Here is a 22,531-nt window from a genome sequence, read left to right as displayed (position 1 = left end):
TTCAATTAAACATAAGCATGGTAGGTGTATATACAATACTTTTAATGTAATAAACTATTTACATCTTTGGTTTTGGTGAGGTTTGATGGCACACCTATTTTCAAAAGATGCGTATACTAGGTAATGAGACAGGAAAAATAAAACATAAAGACTAATGTTTTCACATGTACAATTAGTTCTAAGGCAAAAGAAAGTAGTGAGCAAGTACCATGAAAAAGGAGATATATAAAATTGTAAATAGGCATGTATCCACTCAAAAACGTGTTCATGTTCTTTTTCTTAAATTTCATCCTATTACCAGATGAAAATCGATAGAATAACAACTATCGTATAAACTTAAGCTTTATACTATCGCTATTTTTAGATCAGATTTGTTTTTTTCCCAAAAATTGGAGAATATGTTTTTGTGAACTACGGAAAGATAAAATCGCCCAAAATGCGATATTTTATAATTATTTATGCAAACAGAGGGGAAACAATAGGATAAATAGAATATTATGCGAGTTTTGGATAAAGATCAAGTTTATCATGCTCGGCTCGAACCGTGGTAGCGCTCTGCAAGCTTCGCATGATAAACTTGATCTTTATCCAAAACTCAGATAATATTCTCTATATAACCGAAAAAACTTCAACAGGGATCCCTGGATGATCTGCAATGAAATTTATATTACAGAAACAATTTAATGACAAGAATTAAAAATCTAAACAAAAGCGATAATAAATCAAATTTATTCCATCAAACAACTTGAAATTATACAGAACAACTGTTGTAAGCAACATTACTATTGCTAAAACATATTTTTTAATATTTGTCCAATAGTGTGGCTTGTCAACTAATGTGAGTGGTTTCCTGCTGTGCAAAGGTGCTATTTTCTAGATACATGAAAACGGGAATCAGTCTACAACATAAGTTCACAAAAAATAAAAACGATACGTTAATGATTTAAAATATGCATAAGATTGATAAAACAAAGTGTTATTGAACATATATTAATATTATTGTATTCTTTCGCGACCAAAATCCACTAGTATGCACATTTTGCCCAAAACTGGCGATTGTTGTCCAATATTGAACAAGGGACAAAATTGTCACAAAACCAGGTTTTCATTGTGAAAAAAAATCTGATAAAGGGAGACAACTCAAACTGAACTTTTGAAATGAACAAAGAAAATTAACCCCCTTTGTAAGTTTGTTTTAAAATAAATATATTTTTAGTCATGGCGACCTTGACATTGGAGATATGCACATGAATTTATTTTTTTTGACCTTTGACAATGAAAGATGACCTTGACCTTTCACCACTAAAAATGTGCAGCTTCATAAGATACACATGCATGGCAAATATCAAGTTGCTATCTTCAATATTGCAAAAGTTATGAGCAACGTTTAAGTTTTCGGACGGACACACGGACGGACGGTCAAAATTTGTGTCCGTATGGAAAGGCGTTGTCCATATACACATTCATACCAAATATGAAGGTTATATCTCAAGGGACATAGAAGTTAAGAGCATTTTTCGAAACCTAAACGCAGATTTTGAAACCTAAACGCAGACCCCTACTTCAAGGTCAAGGTCACAGGGGTCAAAATTGTTGTGCGTATGGAAAGGCCTTGTCCATATAGACATGCATACCAAATATGAAGGTTATATCTCAAGGGACATTTATGGCCATTTTTGACCTTTGAACTCAAAGTGTGACCTTGACCTTGGAGATAATGACGTAATTATTTCACGCGACACACCGTCCAATGATGGTGAACAAATGTGCCAAATGATTTTAAAATCTGACAATGAACGACATAGTTATGGCTCGGACAAGCTCATTTATGGCCATTTTTGACCTTTGAACTCAAAGTGTGACCTTGACCTTGGAGATATCGACGTAATTATTTCGCGCGACACACCGTCCAATGATGGTGAACAAATGTGCCAAATGATTTTAAAATCTGACAATGAACGACATAGTTATGGCCCGGACAAGCTTGTTCCGCCAGCCCGCCAGCCAGCCCGCCAGCCAGCCAGCCAGCCAGCCCGCCCGCATTCGCCAATCTAATAACCAGTTTTTTCCTTCGGAAAACCTGGTTAAAAAGAGTTCAGGCAAAAGCATTGACGTTACATCTTTATGATAACAATGATTTATTAAATAATTTGACTATCTTGAAGAAATGCAGAGTGTTTCAAATGAAAGTTATTATAACTAAATCATAAAAGCATACCTTGTCATAGTATTAAATTTTTGCGCAAAGACGTTACAGTTTCAAACTTTCTTCACCAATATCAGTATTGCAAGGTATAACAGAGGGGTAAATCATGTGATAGTCAAGATGGCGACGTCCATACCAAGACGGTTATTTTTCGCCGTTTTATACCCTTTATTACTTCTGTTTATTTTTTAAATGACGCTCACTTTCCAGCCATATCAGTAAAAAGGTGATTAGTGTTTATTTCGTATTAAAATTCGCTTTTTATCTCGACTTTACTGCCCGCAAATTTTCTTAGTGGAGCCCTAATAAGGTCATTCCGCTAAGAAATTTTGCACCAAGTAAAGTCGATATATAGAGCGAATATTACTATGAAATAAAAGCCACTAACTGTCTTCCTAATATGGCTGGAAAGTGAGAGGAATAAAAACAAATAATACAAGCAATACAGGGTATAAAACGACGAAAAATACCTATGGAAGTAGCCATCTTGTTTGTCACGTGATTACCCCCTCTGTATAATAGTCGTCAAATACGTTCACCTGATTGTTCAAGTGGGCTACAAATTGGAAGACAATTGATAGATTGGCAAGATGGCTAAAGTCACGCATTAAAGCTGTAGGTGACAAAACAAACACACAAAAGTTTCAATGTTGCATGTAAACTATATCAGAAATCTCTTTTGAGGCTAAAATAATTACATATGCTTTAAATATTGTTTGGTATATGACTAATATTAGGCTGTTTACTTTTTTCTAGTAAGATATGGGACAGAAAGTATACTCTCTGTGTATTTCATGTGCATGAGGTTTAACACAGGCAGAAAATACAAGTACATGTACGAAAAAGAGGTAATTATCCATGAAATGAAAACAAAAATAAGTCTTGTAATAAGTAAAGAACTAATAGATACACTAGGTTGGTCCCTTTAACAAAATAAGTTTCCAAAAAATATACATAAATAAAAACGTCTTATGTACCATTATTAGCGCAAGATGCCTACGATGGCCTAGAAGCGCTCATCTGCTTGGCACTTGACATAGACTTGACCTGATGACAGTGCTTACACCCACGTGACCCAGATTCTTACTTGGCAAACATTTTGTAAAGATCAACAGTCAGACAAAGTTTCATGAAGGTTGATTCATATTTGTGGTTTCTAGAGTCGTAACAAGGTTTTTCAAAGGCTTAACTTGTTTTTGTACACATCTGACCCCAATTCTACTTCTGTCAAGATAATATCAAAATAATTGTGACCAAGATTTATCAAGAATGGATGAAAAATGTGGCCTCTAGAGTGGTAACAAGCCTTTAGTAGTTTTTTCTCAGATTTCATCTGATGACCTAGTTTTTGGCCGCCATTGCCCTGATTCAAAGTCAGTCTTGAAATTGTCAAGAAAAACATTTTGACCAATAATTATCAAGATTGAATGAGAAATGTTATCTCTAAAGTACATATAATTCTAATATCTTTTTTAAAGTTTTGACTAGGTGACCTAGTTTTTTGAATGCAAGTCACTCAGATTCGAACTTTGCCTAGATATTGTTGAGATAAAAATAATGACCAACTTTCATAAAGATTTGGCGAAATATGTGGTTTCTAGAGTGTACAAAAGTTTTTGGTTGACCATGCACAGCACACCAGGTTGGACATAGAATGACCGCAATAGCTCATCACAACCACTTCATGCTCAGGTGAGCTAAAAATGGGCAATGATTTATGATTTATTATGTTAAACAAGTGAGCAATTGTTAATAAAACAGCATAAATTATGGCAAACTGAACTTTCAATGCTTTGCAGTTAATTTATGATAATATATTTTTTTTAATGGAACATGATAACATGAGCAAATTGATTTAATATAAACTGGAATGATGGCATTCCTTTAACTTAACCTTAACAGTTAAAACACTTGCAAAGTTGATGCTTAATTTGTTGAAATATTAAACAAAATGGATAAATGGTTGGGGTTTTCTTTAATAATGTTAGAGTATAAAATCTATTAAGAAATGCTTTTTACATTCTTTTGACATAGGTTGAGTATGAAATTTTAACCCTAGAATAACCAAAATTGATGAAAGGAAACAAACAGACGTATTAGTACTGGCCTTATTAAAGGGACAAAATATTGTTCTAACAACAGCTCGGCACATTCTGAGAACTTATACTGAATAATATAGCATAAAATACCAACATTTGCCTGACACAGACATTTACACAAGAATATTCTTAAACACAGCAACAATGCCTACATTCGTTTCCATCTTGAAATCTGGTAAAATAGATAAAGCAATATCCCAATGGCACTGATTATGTTGCTGTGTGTCATTAAATGCATGAAAAATAAAAAGAATATAGCCTACAATTCAGGCGAGTACTTAATGATAATTGATTAAGGAGTACCAGGTCAATGTTATCCAGCAATTACAAATGAAATAATCTTCAGAAAACCGAAAAGTCCAAATGAAATTTCATTATTCTATTATGTTCCCATTCTAAATTACATGTATTTCTTGACCGAGTTAAACCGAGATTTGAATAAGAAACCAAAGAAAGAAAGAAAGCGATGGAAAGATTAAATAAAAATCTGTTCAATTGAAATGTTATCTTTCCAAAGTTCATGAACATTTTGTTTTAGGTTCCATTTATTGACGGAAACCTCCGATACAAATAAACTGTATTTTAAATTTAAAAACACACCTGTGTGTTTACATATGTATATAGCTGCGGATATGTACATACTCATTCCACACATCATTTACAGATTGTTCAACATAAATATTGCACTTCACACAAAAAATAAAAAAAAATTAAAAAAAATGATGCAATGTGACAATATTTTCAAAGGTGTATGGGCTTAAAATTAAAGGTGAAGATTTCAATTTGATAAATGTCAAACTTCTAAAAATCCTCGAGCTTTAGTTCAGTCAAAAATGAAATTATGCTCAGAGCAAAGATTGTTCATTCAATCTCAATTTCTTACCATTACACATTTACAGTTACATTCATGTCTGACAGTTATCAAACTTTACTTATTGTTAATTTGATGTTGAAATCTGAAATAACAATTCTTAAGTTCTCTAAATAGTTATCTTTCAATAATGTGGATGTAACAACTGGTTGATTGCTATAGAAAGACATCTTACCAAAACTTTGACATAAGTTTCACATTCTCAAACCTGAAGAAACATTGCACATCTGTATACAAAATATGTTCAAACAAAAAATTATATTTAATAACATATTTTGAAGTATATATATACACAAATGCATGAATTTCTTACTTACAACAGCGCACTCAAACTTATCAGTATGTTACCATAAATGCACATATTTCAAAACCAATCTACACACATAGTGAAGAGCTGTCAGAATAGTTGAGCATACATGAATCAATATAAGGTATACTATTGAAATAATGCTGTAATCACAAACAGTGTAACAGATAACAATGTTTGTGTCCAGTATTTTTAGGCAGTAAATGTGATACATACATTAACCCATTTATGTCCAGTGGACTCTCCCATCCTTCTATATTGGATCAATTTATTTCCAAAATTAGGGGTGTCTGGTATACTTTTTTCTATATTTAGAATATTTCTTACAGAAATTCCTGTAAGCAAACAGCGCAGACCCAGATGAGACGCCGCATTATGCGGCGTCTCATCTGGGTCTACGCTGTTTGCAATGTCCTTTTTTCAGGACGCTAGGCATGAATGGGTTAATAATGAAGTGTAGAATGTATAATAAAAATATAATTGCTTAAGACCATATATCATTAAATCAGTAGTTAGATGATATAAATAAATATAAATGGATATATTCATATGATACAATGTAAGTTTAATGGATACATTAATATATACAATGCAATAAAATAAAAAATTGCATGATATGCTAGATGGTGGAGTTAAAATTAAAACCTAGAAAACTATGTGTTGTGTATGTGTTGCAGCAAATCAGTTCATTTAAGAAAGTATTTTTTTGATTGAGGCTTTTTATCTGTCCATCAAGAACTTTTTTGATATTCGGTCTGTAGGAATGAAACCAAGTCTTAATTAGTCATACATTGAAGGAAAAGGAACTATACTGCATTCGTTTCCAGTGTTTACATACATTCACTGATATTTAAAGCGAGATCATACAATTTCCATATGTGTTAAATTGTAATATATTGATAAAAATATGTTACAATAACACAAAATAGGAAAGAAGAATTATACATTGACAACAAATTTCATAAAATGCAGCAAAGACAAATTAGCGCCCTGAGCCAATTGTGACGAAGATATTTCGTACATATTTTCCTACAATAACCGAAGCCTTCATCTTGTTATTCGGATCAAAGTTAGTGTTCTTGTGTTGTATGAATAGATATCGCTGCAGGAAATTAAAATGAGCCATAAAACTTAATTTAGATTCACATCGTACATGCATGATTTTCATGCTGGCGAATTTAAAAAATAGACTGTACATACATTTTTGATTTCAGAATTAAATATCTGGCTTATTTCGCATTTTTCGATACATGTTTTTCTTAACAATTATTTTAATTTATATTTAAATATATGTATATACGTTTTTTACACATTTCATATAAATTCATAAATATTTGAAATAATCGTATAATCTCGCTTTAAGCATTTAGAATGATAGCTATATTTTATTCTGTTATAGTAGAGCTTACATTTTCCTTTATAGGAGTAGTTTGACAATGCTTATTGTTGTCCTAATGCACTAAGTTTCATAAAGTAAATAGTGCACTTCTGAGCAAAAATTATTTTCAACCCAAATATTTATCAGGAAAAATTATTAATTTGTTATCAAAATAAGAACATCATCAATATTCTTATGCAAAATACATCATAAAATATAATGGCAATTGTGCAAAAACTAGCAGAAATACAAACTTGAACAAGAAATCATGAACTAAAAGGTTAACAACTTAAGTGCAATCAAACACTGTGCCAAGTCTTTTGGCAACTGAGAACAGCTAACACGTATACCACAAATGAGAGCTAATTAGTTAACAGGCAAAATACACAACAAATATTTGTCTCCAATGCTTGCATGACTGAACGACTGCTCAAAAGATAAATATGGCAATCTATTTAAGCAGTCATAAAAGTAAAACCGGAGAAAAACTGTATCACATGGAATACTTGATTATGCCTCTGTACCTCCTGCAACACTTGTTAACTACTAAAAGCTTGCATCGAGGTACAATACTATAAAGGTAGCAACACAATCAGCTTTGAGTCTACAACTGAATGGCAATACACAAGCACCAAAGGTACATGTAAATAACATCTCTTTTAACACACAAATAACTTTAACAAAAGCCTTTAGCTGTTCATTTCCACCTAAAGAATCCAGTTTTGGGCTATTAGAAAAAGATATCTCTTCACAATTAATTTTGTAAAGAAGAATTTATTAAATTATTAAAAACAACTCATGTATAATGCTGTTGTAAATCAAATAAAATCTGTTTAAAATGTATTATGAGTGTTTGTGTTATTAAAATTATAGGGTTTTATATTACTAGGAAGCGATTTTTTTTCTTGAATCAAAGTGTAAGTTAGATACTTTACAAATCTTTTACAAGTAACACAAAACTTCTAAAGACGAGAAGAAATGTTTTTTGTACAGCCCAAACCTGTTAAAATGCACTGAATATTCACAGCAAAAAAATGAAAATGCCACAAGGCAAATTCATGTTCACATCCCGAACATATGAAATTGCACCATAAGTTTTTTCACCAAAAAAAAGTTAATTACCCCTTTATTTTTAAAGCAAATAAACTGTGAAACAGCTGCTTTAAGAGGCCTCGGAAAATCTGGTACTAGTACTCAAATTTAAACTTGAAGCCGAGTGATTTCTGGACCTCTGGGACACAAACGTCAACAGCGCTGTCTTGATTTTTATGTAAATGCTCTGTCGCACTTTGTTTGTAAACTTGTTCACAAGGCATAAAACTGTGGCGCTGACGAATATCACATTGGAGAAAAAGATTATGTAGAAGTTGCCCAACCAGTCCATAGTGCCAAATGAGCCGACAAGATCAAAGTTTGTAATACCTGAAATAAAGTACAAAATAAATTAAAGGTCGCTGTAGCAAAGTGGATATGGTGTCTGCCTAGCGACCAGGAGGTCATGGGCTCGATTGACAATGTGGTAGCGATCTTAAGATCTTCCTCAAAGAAACTCAGCACTGGTTCTACCCTTGAAACAGAAATGAGAGCATTTATATAAGCCTTAGGCTTTCAATGCTATTGAGCTTTATTAAAAAGGTTTAAATTTGGAAATATGTTTGAACTATTTTTGTGTGTGCTGAGTAAACAGTGTCACTGTAATGTCTCAAAGTAATGAATTTGATAAATAGGTAATGACCAGCAGTCTAGAAATGTTAACTCAAATATATGGTGTTTAGTGATCAAATCACACAAAAATTACGTGACCAGTTTAGAATTTGAACTTAAGACCACTAGATAAAAAGTCAAACATTAGCAACTAAAAGAGTCAGACCTTAAGGCAGGGCGAGAATTAAAATTGAGACAAGAGCTTATAAATAGTACAGAAAACCTCCTAATGCCATATATTGTAAAATTAAGCAGGTTGTAATAATCTTTCAAAAAAAGGAAATAGAGAGACATAGTAATGGCAATTTGAAATACTAAATAATAATTTTAATATACATGTAGACTATACTTGCAAATCTTTTAATCACAACAAAGAATGCATGCAAGTTGGAATATTGAACATCTAGCTAGTATAGGAGTACTATGTTGATACAAAAACAGATGCCTTAAGTGATTTTGCTATATCCCCCCTCCAATACTTTGTTTCTGGGCATTAAATTACACCATCTTACCCAGTGTTCTTGATAAGAAAGGATTTGAGAAAAGGATGAAATCAGTTGAAAGCAGGAGAAATAACATCCCCGGATGGTGAGACGGGGTTAGAGAATGGCCATAACCATTAAGCTTCAGACACGGATAAATTTATCAGAAAGTCAGACAACTCACACAAAAATTACAAATATTATGTGCTATCAGAAACCATTGCTGATTTGACATTTTTTTTAAATGTCCGACAAGAAATTAAAACAAGAACTTGTAACAAGCATGTAACAAGTATGCATGTCTGAAAGGTTGACCACATGTCTGACCACGTGTCTGAAAGGTTGGCCACATGTCTGAAAGGTTGGTCACATGTCTGAAAGGTTGACCACATGTCTGAAAGGTTGGCCACTTGCCTGAAAGGTTGGCCCCATGTCCGACCATGTGTCTGAAAGGTTGGCCACATGTCTGAAAGGTTGACCACATGTCTGAAAGGTTGGCCACATGTCTGAAAGGTTGGCCACATGTCTGAAAGGTTGACCACGTGTCTGAAAGGTTGACCATGTGTCTGAAAGGTTGACACATGTCTCAAAGGTTGACCACATGTCTGAAAGATTGATCATGTGTTTGACCACATGCCTGAAAGATTGACCACATGTCTGAAAGGTTGACCACGTGTCTGACCACTTGCCTGAAAGGTTGACCACATTTCTGAAAGCTTGACCACATGTCTGAAAGGTTGACCACAGGTCTGACCACATGTCTGAAATGTTGACCCCATGTCTGAAAGGTTGACCACATGTCTGAAAGGTTGACCATGTGTCTGAAAGGTTGACCACAGGTCTGTTCACATGTCTGAAAGGTTGACCACATGTTTGAAAGTTTTATCATGTGTTTGAAAGGTTTACCACGTGTCTGAAAGGTTGACCACATGTCTGACCACATGTCTGAAAGGTTGACCACGTGTTTGAAAGGTTTATCATGTGTCTGAAAGGTTGGCCACATGTCTGAAAGGTTGACCATGTGTCTGAAAGGTTGACCACGTGTTTGAAAGGTTGACAACGTGTCTGAAAGGTTGATCAAGTTTCTGAAAGGTTGACCCCATGTCTGAAAGGTTGACCACATGTCTGAAAGGTTGCCCACATGTCTGAAGGGTTGACCACATCTGACTACATGTCTGAAAGAATGACCACATGTCCGAAAGGTTGGCCACATGTCTGAAAGGTTGACCACATGTCTGAAAGGTTGGCCACTTGCCTGAAAGGTTGGCCCCATGTCGGACCATGTGTCTGAAAGGTTGGCCACATGTCTGAAAGGTTGACCACATGTCTGAAAGGTTGGCCACATGTCTGAAAGGTTGACCACATGTCTGACCACAGGTCTGAAAGGTTGGCCACATGTCTGAAAGGTTGACCACGTGTCTGAAAGGTTGACCATGTGTCTAAAAGGTTGACACATGTCTCAAAGGTTGACCACATGTCTGAAAGATTGACCATGTGTCTGACCACATGCCTGAAAGATTGACCACATGTCTGAAAGGTTGACCACGTGTCTGACCACATGCCTGAAAGGTTAACGACATGTATGACCGCGTGTCTGAAAGCTTGACCACATGTCTGAAAGGTTGACCACATGTCTGACCACTTGCCTGAAAGGTTGACCACATTTCTGAAAGCTTGACCACATGTCTGAAAGGTTGACCACAGGTCTGACCACATGTCTGAAATGTTGACCCCATGTCTGAAAGGTTGACCACATGTCTGAAAGGTTGACTCCATGTCTGAAAGGTTGACCATGTGTCTGAAAGGTTGACCACAGGTCTGTTCACATGTCTGAAAGGTTGACCACATGTTTGAAAGTTTTATCATGTGTTTGAAAGGTTTACCACGTGTCTGAAAGGTTGACCACATGTCTGACCACATGTCTGAAAGGTTGACCACGTGTTTGAAAGGTTTATCATGTGTCTGAAAGGTTGGCCACATGTCTGAAAGGTTGACCATGTGTCTGAAAGGTTGACCACGTGTTTGAAAGGTTGACAACGTGTCTGAAAGGTTGATCAAGTTTCTGAAAGGTTGACCCCATGTCTGAAAGGTTGACCACATGTCTGAAAGGTTGCCCACATGTCTGAAGGGTTGACCACATCTGACTACATGTCTGAAAGAATGACCACATGTCCGAAAGGTTGACCACATGTCTGACCACATGTCTGAAAGGTTGACCACATGTCTGACCAGTTTCAAACCTAATCGGACAGGCCCATTTCAGGTTTTGTGGATTCTGCTTAACCAGAAATGTGGACAAGATGGCTTTTGGAGGAAAGCGAATTAGTTGATGTGAAAAATCTAACCCCTGACTAGTAAGACCAAGAGCTAGAGAATGGACATAGGACATGTATACTACGTACCAAGTGTTCTGGACAAGACCGGCAGTGCTGAACTCAGTATGAGCAGCACACTACAGTTTAGTATGATGGAAATCATGGACGTGTTGTTGTACTTGGGCGTAATACGACAGAACAATGGCAAACTGTAAAAACCTACAACAGACGCTGACATCAAGTATCTGAATCATCTTGGTTAAGAAAACAAGCATGCATTGATAGTTTCTGAGATCTTAATATAAAAGCCCTCAGATAAACAAGAGAGCTATTCAAAAAACAGTTTTTTGGGTCTCCTTCAGATTTATGTATTAATATATTAGAAAATCTCCATTTTTAAATAGACGTAGTTTAAGCATTATACTTTGACTAGGTTCATGAAATTGTTTAATTGTAATTATGGTCACCCATGTCAAACATATTTATTTACAAGTAAAAGTATCGCATTATTAATTATGGCTGTCATACAGAAAATAAAAAATAGCAAGTCAAAGATAAACAAAGGCTGTTTGTAAAACATGCATGCCCCCCATATGAGCTGTCAGTTGAAGTGGCAGCCATTGTGTGAATATGTTTTTTGTCACTGTGACCTTGACATTTGACCTAGTAACCTGAAAGTTAAAAGGGGTCATCTGACAGTCATGATCAATGTACCTATGAAGTTTCATGATCCTAGGCGTAAGCATTCTTAAGTTATAATCCGGAAACCATTTTACTGTTTCGAGTCACTGTGATTTTGACCTTTGACCTAGTGACCTGAAAATCAATAGGGGTCATCTGCCAGTCATGATCAAAGTTCCTATGAAGTTTCATGATCTTAGGCGTAAGCATTCTTGAGTTATCATCTGGAAACCATTTTACTGTTTCGAGTAACTGGTACCTTGACCTTTGACCTAGTGACCTGAAAATCAATAGGGGTCATCTGCCAGTCATGATCAATGTACCTATGAAATTTCATGATCCTAGGCGTAAGCATTCTTGAGTTATCATCCGGAAACCATTTTACTATTTCGAGTCACTGTGACCTTGACCTTTGACCTAGTGACCTGAAAATCAATAGGGGTCAACTGCCAGTCATGATCAATGTACCTATGAAGTTTCATGATCCTAGGCCTTAGCATTCTTGAGTTATCATCCGGAAACCATCTGGTGGACGGACGGACAGACCGACGGACCGACATATGCAAAACAATCTACCCCCTCTTCTTCGAAGGGGGGCATGATAATTGAAACCTAAGTGGGTACACATGTAAAGGATACAGAATCAGTATTGTTTCTAAAATACTGCCTGGCCAGCCGAGTGCAGACAGAGATGTGATTCCCAGTGACATTTCCTGAAACATGAAATTGGTCATCTAGTGGTGTTTTCAGTGTTATGAATGACATTTCCTGAAACACCAATTGATCATTTAGACAGGTTTTAATAATAATGAATGAAATTTCCTGTAACAAAAAAATATGGTCATTTAGTAAGGTTTTCAAAATAATGGATAATGATATTTCTTAGAAGAAAAAGGTCATTTTGTTGGGTTTTCATAATTAAGGATAGTTTTCAATACATTGTCTCTATATTCAATTAATATTACATGCATATATTATAAAATACATTCACAAAGAATAGTGTTTATTAGAATACAGGATTAGTTATAACATACATATACCTAGAATAATGTAGATTAGAATACAAGATTATCTCTAAAATACGTGACATATAATAGTGCTTATAAGAGTATAACATTATTTATAAAATAGACTAGTGTTTATTAGAATGCAAGATTATCAATAAAATACATGTAAAGAGAAAAGTATTAGAATACAAGATTCTTTAATAAATAAAAATACAGAAAATAGCGTTCATTAGAATGCAGGAATTCTTTTCAGCTAAGATGTCATTATGTCTCCAGAGTAACTTTGGCAATTTACACAACTATGTATCTTTTAATACAGGTGGGTTTCTGTCCGCAGCGCCTTATAATATACCAATGCATTCATAGATTATTCTTTAATTTATTAATATTGAATGTAACTAATAGTTTCATTGGATGGAATGACAGGATTACACCCAAAAAGAGAAATAATTTATCAACAACATGGTCTAAGCACACTTTATAACTGTTTTTTTTAATTGTTAGAACCCTTGAATTTGGGAAAGCTGTAGTAACAAGAATTGCACAGCCAATGTGTTATTGATATGTAAGATCCACCCCAATCAAATGTTGCATATAGAAGTAATGTTTATGGCATTAAAGGGAGCTTTTCACGTTTTGGTAAATTGACAAAATTAGATTTTTTCGAATTAGCAAATTTTTCGTTCCAGTTATGATATTTGTGAGGAAACAGTAATACTGAAGGTTTACCATGCTTTAAAATATCCATTATATGCATCTTTTGACAATTTAAAAACCTGAAAATTATAAAGCGATGCAACACGAAACAATTGAATAATTTGGAAAGTTCTGTTGTTGTATTTTGTGATACTACGAGCATAGCTTACATAAAGTATTGAATAATTATGATCCTCATTGCATGAGCAGGGATGGCCGAGTGGTCTAAGGGATAGACTTTTACTCCAGGGCTCCAGGGGTCATTGGTTCGAGCCCAGTTGAGGAATTCTTTTTTTTCTTTCTTTTATTTTATTCTTTTTTTCTTTCTTTTATGTTATTATTGTGTTTTTACTGGAGCTTTTTAGATCCAATGTTTACATTTCTCATTATAAAGCATTTAATGACAAACTTCAATACATGCCACAATCTGTGAAAAGGCCCCTTTAACATATTATTCTTTATAAAGGATGTTGTTATTTTGAGATAGATAATATTAAGTTAGATTTAACATCATATTGGTTGTACTTTTAAAATGTTATACATTTTTATGTTACAATCTAAGAAAAGGTAGGTGAAAAATGGATCTTTATTTTAAATAAAACATGCATGCCCCCCATATGGGCTGTCCATTGTAGTGGCAGCCATTGTGTGAGCACGATTTTTGTCACTGTGACCTTGACCTTTGACCTAGTGACCTGAAAATCAATAGGGGTCATCTGCGAGTCACGATCAATGTACCTATGAAGTGTCATGATCCTAGGCAAAAGCGTTCTTGAGTTATCATCCAAAAATCATTTTACTATTTCGGGTCACCGTGACCTTGACCTTTGACCTTGTGACCTCAAAATCAATAGGGGTCATCTGAGAGTCATGATCAATCTACCTATGAAGTTTCATGATCCTAGGCAAAAGCGTTCTTGAGTTATCATCCGAAAACCATTTTACTATTTCAGGTCACCGTGACCTTGACCTTTGACCTAGTGACCTCAAAAACAATAGGGGTCATCTGCAAGTCATGATCAATCTACCTATGAAGTTTCATGATCCTAGGCGTATGCGTTCTTGAGTTATCATCCGGAAACCATTTTACTATTTCGGGTCACCGTGACCTTGACCTTTGACCTAGTGACCTCAAAATTGATAGGGGTCATCTGCGAGTCATGATCAATCTACCCATGAAGTTTCATGATCCTAGGCGTATGCGTTCTTGAGTTATCATCCGGAAACCATTTTACTATTTCGGGTCACCATGACCTTGACCTTTGACCTAGTGACCTCAAAATTAATAGGGGTCATCTGCGAGTCATGATCAATCTACCCATGAAGTTTCATGATCCTAGGCGTATGCGTTCTTGAGTTATCATCCGGAAACCATTTTACTATTTCGGGTCACCGTGACCTTGACCTTTGACCTAGTGACCTCAAAATCAATAGGGGTCATCTGCGAGTCATGATCAATCTACCCATGAAGTTTCATGATCCTAAGCGTATGCGTTCTTGAGTTATCATCTGAAAACCATTTTACTATTTCGGGTCACCGTGACCTTGACCTTTGACCTAGTGACCTCAAAATCAATAGGGGTCATCTGCGAGTCATGATCAATCTACCTATGAAGTTTCATGATCCTAGGCGTATGCGTTCTTGAGTTATCATACGACAACCACCTGGTGGACGGACCGACCGACCGACCTACCGACCGACCGACATGAGCAAAGCAATATACCCCCTCTTCTTCGAAGGGGGGCATAATAAGTGGCAAAGGCCTAAGGTGTATGGTGTACACCCTGCTACTGGGAGGTCCAGGGTTTGAACCCCACTTAGAAAACAAGATCTTTCCAAACATACAAAAGTAATAGCTCTCCCCAGGAATAAGACTTGAGAGTTGTTCCACAAGCACAAGGCTATAGATGCAATAGAGCTTAAATAAATAGACTTTAACTAAACTTTGGGTCTTAGCTACCTTAGCTCAGCTTAAACCTTTTTATTTTAACTCGATTGCATCAAAAGCCATTTTGAAATGCTCTAGAGTCCTTAGCTCTTAGCTACCTTTGCTCCCACTGGTAGAGCCTTAATGCCCACCAATAGCTGGAACATGTTCTGGGTCACCATCAAAACACCCAACACCTGAAATGTATTTTAAGCAATTGATCATCAACATACCATCAGGTTACATTTAGTCTCACTAATTAGAACCTTTCTTATACAGTCATACTATTGAAAAGGAAAAGGTATATTACAATATAATTATTATAGAAGCAAAACAGCTAAGCTTAACTAGAAATGGGGCCGCAGAGGCCGACGGGTATCCCCACGCCACATGTTTGACCCAGGGGCGCCCCAGGGTTGGTAATGGGGCCATGCTTAGTTGAGATTGACCGAATTGTCATAAGAGTGACCGAATTGTCATAAGAGAAGTTAAGTATCAATTAGAAGTGAATCAGTGTAGAAATGAAGAAATTATAGTAAAAGACAATTTTGGGTGGGCGTGGCCTATGTGGGCGGGTGCCCCAGGGTTGGTAAATGGGCCATGCATAGTTGAGATTGACTGTATTGTAATAAGAGAGGTTCAGTATCAATTTGAAGTGAATCAACGTAGAAATAAGGAAATTATAGTAAAAGGCAATTTTGGGTGGGCGTGGCCTATGTCGGCGGGGCGCCCCAGGGTTGGTAATGGGGCCATGCATAGTTGAGATTAACCGTATTGTCATTAGAAAGGTTCAGTATCAATTTGAAGTGAATCGGTGTAGAAATGAAGAAGTTATAGTAAAAGGCAATTTTGGGTGGGCGTGGCCTATGTAGGCGGGGCGCCTCAGGGTTGGTAATGACGCCATGCATAGCTGAAATTGACCATTTGTCATAAGAGAGGTTCAGTATCAATTTGAAGTGAATCGGCGTAGAAATGAAGAAATTATAGTAAAAGGCAATTTTGGGTGGGCGTGACCTATGTGGGCGTGGCCTACGTGGGCGGGGTGCCCTAGGGTTGGTAATGGGGCCATGCATAGCTGAGATTGACCGTATTGTCATAAGAGAGGTTCAGTATCAATTTGAAGTGAATTGGTGTAGAAATAAAGAAATTATAGTAAAAGGCAATTTTGGGTGGGCATGGCCTATGTGGCCGGGGCGCCCCAGGGTTGGTAATGGGACCATGCATAGTTTAAATTGACCGTATTGTCATAAGAGAGGTTCAGTATCAATTTGAAGTAAATCAGTGCAGAAATGAAGAAGTTAATGTAAAATAACATAAAAAATGAGTGAAAATCTCTGACCCAGCCCCGACCCAACCCCCATAGCTTTTTACCCAGGAGTCAGATCAAAATTCCATCACTGTCACCGTTGCACATATGCTCATAGCGACCATGTATGTAAGTTTCAAGGTTCTAGTGCTAATAGTGTAGAAGGAGCAGGTGGCCAGGACGGACGGACAAACGCACATCACCAAAATATCCCCACTTTTTCTCCGAAAAACGTGGGGATAATAATGCAAGCTTTGCTTAAATTTTTAATAGTAATTGACTCAAGTGATTTTTGTACCCAAATTTCAGCCCATTACAGGCTGTTTCTCCATGTCAATAAATGACAAATTATTCCAAAAATATGACAATTTTTTTTAACCCGAAATTGTCCAATAAACTCAATAAGATTAGAAATAGTATGCTGCCATAATCCCATAACACCAGGGCATATAGATTGTGTCCAATAGTTAATAAGAACTATTATAACAATTGGAATACTGTATTCCCAAATGTCATGTTTTCTGCGCTGTTTTCCCAATCCAAAGGAACAGGCAATATAAAGCAAAAAAAATCACTTTACTCATACACAGACCAAATGAGGCAGCATTTCATTTAAGCAGCAACATCAAAACATTGACTCACACAAATGTTTAGTTACAGGATCAAATTATATCCCTTTGATGCATTAACCCCCCCCCCCCCCCCATTTGTCTTTACAATTCCAGAGGAGAAGCAGAGGGGAGGCAAGAAGGAGCTGGTCACAGCACCCTGTTGCTACACTCTAGATCTTTCCTGTGGGAATTGGCCCTCATCTGATTATCAGGAACATTTCGGTACAGTTTCACTTACAGTAAGAATAAGTGAAAATAGCATCAGGACTGGAAACATCAGCAGCCTTACACAGGATACTTGCTTGCGTTTTTCTGGAATCATAACAACAATTAAATAGTTTACTACAACAACCTTAAAAATTCAAATATATTACCCAACAAGGGACAAAATTGTCACAAAACCAGGTTTTCAAAAAAAAATATTTATAACTACATGTAGAGCTAATTTATGGCGATTTTTAAGAATCATTATGCCATTATCATTTATGGCCATTTTGACCTTTGAACTCTTGAATTCTTTCACATGACAAGCCTTCTAATGACTGTGAACAAAATTGATGTACAAAGTCATTTTAAAATCTCACAATGAATGACATAGTTATGGCCCCGACAAGCTAATTTATGGCCATTTTTTACTTTTGAACTGCAAGTGTGACTTTGACCGTGGAGATATCGACGTAATTCTTTCGCATGACACACTGCCAATGATTTTAAACAAATGTGCCAAATGGTTTTAAAATCTCACAATCAACGACATAGTTATGGCCCAGACAAGCTCATTTATGGCCAATTTTGACCTTTGAACTCAAAGTGTCACCTTGACCTTGGAGATATCGACGTAATTCTTTCGCATGACACACTGTCAAATGATGGTGAACAAATGTGCCAAATGATTTTAAAATCTCACAATTAACAACATAGTTATGGCCCGGACAAGCTCATTTATGGCCATTTTTGACCTTTGAATTCTAAGTGTGACCTTGACCTTGGAGATATCGACATAATTCTTTCGAACGACACACCGTCCAATAATAGTGAACAAATGTGCCAAACGATTTTAAAGTCTCACAATAAATGACAAAGTTATGGCACGGACAAGCTAATTTATGGGCAACTCCAAGTGTGACCTTGATCTTGGAGATATCGACATACTCCTTTTGCATGACACACGGTCTCATGGTGATGAACAAATGTACCAAGTCATTTTATAATCTAACGATAAATGACATAGTTACGGTCCGGACAAACCATTGTTTTAAAACCCACTAAGTGACCCCGTGACCTAATTTTTGACCCGGCATGACCCATATTCAAACTTGTCCTAGACATCATCTAGATACAACTTCTGACCAAGTTTGGTGAAGATTGGATGAAATTTTTGGGACAGCCAGACCGACCGACAAAGTGACTGCTATATAGCCCCCATTACCAATGGTTATGTGGGTATAATAAAACAACACAAATACAAATACCTGACATATATCAAATAATTTTCAACATTAAATAAATTTTAATTAATTGAATGATACTACAATTGAAACATAATTCAGAGCTCTCCCTGGAAAAAAAACACACACCATACATTTAATCACAACTTTTAACAATGTGTCTTCTTTAGCACATATTGCAGCAGGAAGCGAAAGAGGTGTACATATAACAGGCTTTTATTGTTTTATTGCAGCAGTATCCCTGTGCCTAAACTTCCAAATCAATGTGGCCACAATGCCTAATTTTTATCAAGGTTATTCAGCGCTTGAACTTTTCTCAAGCAAATGCATGCTCTGACCCGACTTTTGTTTGCATTCTGCTCACAAAAGTTAAATCAAGCACATGATTATCAGCTATTTGTTTAAATTCACTTACAAAATCGATGTGTGAGATAAACAGGTTGTTTTATAACTAAATCAACTTTAATCCAGATTTTCGTGCCTCCATTGTACATCACATGCAAGTTGATCTAGTGTTGCAAACAATTACCTTACTTGCCCAAAATCAAACATTGCCTTTGTTGACAACATTCTCTTTTTGATTTTAATATGATTCAAGTTGTCAATCAATTAACTTCATAATAATGTCAGACTTACTTTCTGCTGTGAATAAACAGTATCCTAGTAAAAACCTGATATACAGGGTCGGCATTTTACATGCAAACAAATTAGATGGGTGTTTCCAAACTTGTATTGACATAAATTACAACTACTTAAGAGCTTATAAAGTAAGCCAACAAATATAGCGTTTACCATTAAACATATTTTGATTGAGGAAAATAGCTCCTTTCTTGCAATAAAAAAGATGTATGTATTTTATTAAGTTCCTACCCAGTTCTTTGATGTCTGCATTGACTTCATCAAGTTTGCCTTGAATGTCTTCTGTTTTTTGATGTCCATTGGCAATGGTGCCTTGAACTAAAAAAGAAAAAAATAATAAAATACACAAGCATTTTTCTTACACACGTATATTGTTCATAATGTCCATTTTTTAAAAACTATTATAGGATTTAAAGGGGCCTTTTCACAGATTTTGGCATGTATTGAAGCTTTTCATTAAATGCTTTGTATTGATAAATTTAAACATTGGACCTAAAAATATCCAGTAAAAAAACAAGAATACAATTTTAAAAAAGGAAAAAAAGCAACCCGCAACTGGACTGGAGTCCTGGAGTAAAAAGTCTCCCGCGTAGACCACTCCACCATCCGTGCTCATGCTATGAGCGGATGTATTTTTTATTTATATAAGCAATCCTTGTAGTTTCCCAAATTATAACGACAACAACAGAACTTTCCAAATTATTCAATCGTTTCGCATTGCAATGCTTTATAATTTTCAAGTATTCAAATCGTCAAAAGATGCATATAATGGATATTTCAGAGCCTGGTAAATGTTCTACTATTGCCTCATAAAACATCATTACTAAAACGAAAATTTGCGATACTTTTTGTTTTTTGTCAATTAACCAAAACCTGAAAGAAACAACTGTTGATTTGGGCACTGTGGTGTAGTGGATATAGAGTCAAGAGTTTGATCCCCACATTACGAGCAATGTATAGATCTCCCTGTAAGAAACCAAGTACTGGTTCTACCCAGGAAATGGATTCAAAAATGTTTCAATAAGCCTTAGGCTGATGATGCACTCCAGGTAAAACTAGACTATTGTCAAGCAATAAAAGTCCCCTACCGGCTCCACCATTGTCAGAAATTCCAGATTTATTATATATATTTGTTGCCATAGCAACCAAAGTTTTTTATTTAGGAACAAAATGAAATGACGTGCATAATGTCCATATTGCCATCTATCCATGTTTAAAGTTTAATGAAAAAAATGAAGAACTTTAAAAGTTATTGCAGAATCCAGAAAACCACCATTTTCAGCAGTATTTCTAGTCTATTTGTTGCCATAGCAATCAATATTTTTGACGTCGGAACAAAATGAAATGACGTGCATAATGTCCATATTGCCATCTAACCATGTTTCAAGTTACATGAAAAAATATTAAGAACTTTAAAAGTTATCGCAGGATCCAGAAAACCACCATTTTCAGCAGTATGTCTAGTCTATTTGTTGCCATAGCAACCAGAATTTTTTTACGTCGGAACGAAATGAAATGACGTACATAATGTTTATATTGCCAGCTATCCATGTTTCAAGTTTCATGAAAAAATATTTAGAACTTTAAAAGTTATCACAGGATCCAGAAAAACCACCATTTTCAGCAGCATTTCTAGTCTATTTGTTGCCATAGCAACCAGAATTTTTGACGTAGGAACAAAATGAAATGACGTGCATAATGTCCTGCCATCTATTTATGTTCCAAGTTTCATGAAAAAATATTAAGAACTTTTAAAGTTATCGCAGGATCCAGAAAAGTGTGATGGACGGACAGACGGAGACAAAACCATAAGTCCCCTCCGGTGAAACTGGTAGGGGACTAATAAATAGGTATATGGAATAACTAACAAGACATCAATGTCGATAAATTCAGAAGTCAATAATAGCTAAGCTTAACTAAGTTAACTTAAGCTAACAATTTAAATTTTCATATTGAAACTTATTTAATATTTGGCATACCTGATATGAGATTCTTTCTCCCACAAATGCTCACAACTTTAGAATTTTTTTGCACTAAATGAATTCCAAAATCAATCCAAAACAATCCAGGTGAAAATCATAAGTTTTGTGCATTTTAAAGAAACAATATTTCTAAATCTTTAGAAAAAAAAATTGACATTTTGTTAAAGGGACTATGGTAAGGAAAACTGGATTCATACTGCAATGTAAATATTCTTTCAAATTAAATGCACTTAATACTAAAACATGTTCATTAGGTTAATCTAATATAATGATAGAAATAATAAAGGAACAAGAGATGTGTTTGTGAGAAGCACAATGCCCCCTACTGCGCTGCTTCGATTTTTGCTTTTTAAACATTAGACAGGTACAGATAATTAACTCCCTTTAAAGCTTATTACTTCTCTTGGAATTTTTTTTGACTTTTGACCTTGAAGGATACTCTTGAGCTTTCACCACTCAAAATGTGCAGCTCCATGAGATACACATGCATGCCAAATATCAATTTGCTATTTGAAGCGACATAGAAGTTAAGAGCATTTTTCGAAACCTAAACGCAAAGTGTGACGGACAGACGGACTGATGGACAGACAGTCCAATCACTATATGCCCTCCCTCGGGGCATAAAAAAGTCTGAAAAAATAACTTAGGTGGTGAATACTTCATGACGAAAGAGCTAAACAAAGTAATAACAGTAGACAACTGCCCCATCATGCTTGGTGAATAACCCTTTCCAAACAATGGATAGATACGATACTCACAATTATGACATCAGCATGTAAAATATAGGTCAATCAGGCCCCATATCATACAATCATTGTTATCTTAAAATGCATCAACTATTTTATATTTAAAAATTCCAAGTTGTGTCTGT

The 22,531-nt window shown here is 35.6% G+C and overlaps 1 protein-coding gene across 1 annotated transcript in view; it reads right to left on the bottom strand.

The window, feature by feature from the left end:
• Positions 1–6,755: 6,755 nt before the first annotated feature.
• Positions 6,756–22,531, bottom strand: part of LOC127831760 (limb region 1 protein homolog) — a 34,231-nt gene continuing 18,455 nt past the window's right edge. The window contains exons 10-15 of the mRNA XM_052356802.1: positions 19,910–19,996; positions 17,830–17,903; positions 15,794–15,871; positions 12,683–12,756; positions 11,450–11,607; positions 6,756–8,283 (exon numbers count right to left, since the gene is read on the bottom strand). Coding sequence (XP_052212762.1) covers positions 8,024–8,283; positions 11,450–11,607; positions 12,683–12,756; positions 15,794–15,871; positions 17,830–17,903; positions 19,910–19,996 — 731 coding nt within the window. The 3' untranslated portion in view covers positions 6,756–8,023. The remainder of the gene's footprint in view (positions 8,284–11,449; positions 11,608–12,682; positions 12,757–15,793; positions 15,872–17,829; positions 17,904–19,909; positions 19,997–22,531) is intronic.

Source organism: Dreissena polymorpha, chromosome 5 (assembly GCF_020536995.1).
Source record: "Dreissena polymorpha isolate Duluth1 chromosome 5, UMN_Dpol_1.0, whole genome shotgun sequence".
Classification (NCBI taxonomy): Eukaryota; Metazoa; Mollusca; class Bivalvia; order Myida; family Dreissenidae; genus Dreissena; species Dreissena polymorpha.
The sequence above is the reverse complement of the archived record's forward strand: the minus strand, read 5'-3'. Positions and strand labels throughout refer to the sequence as shown.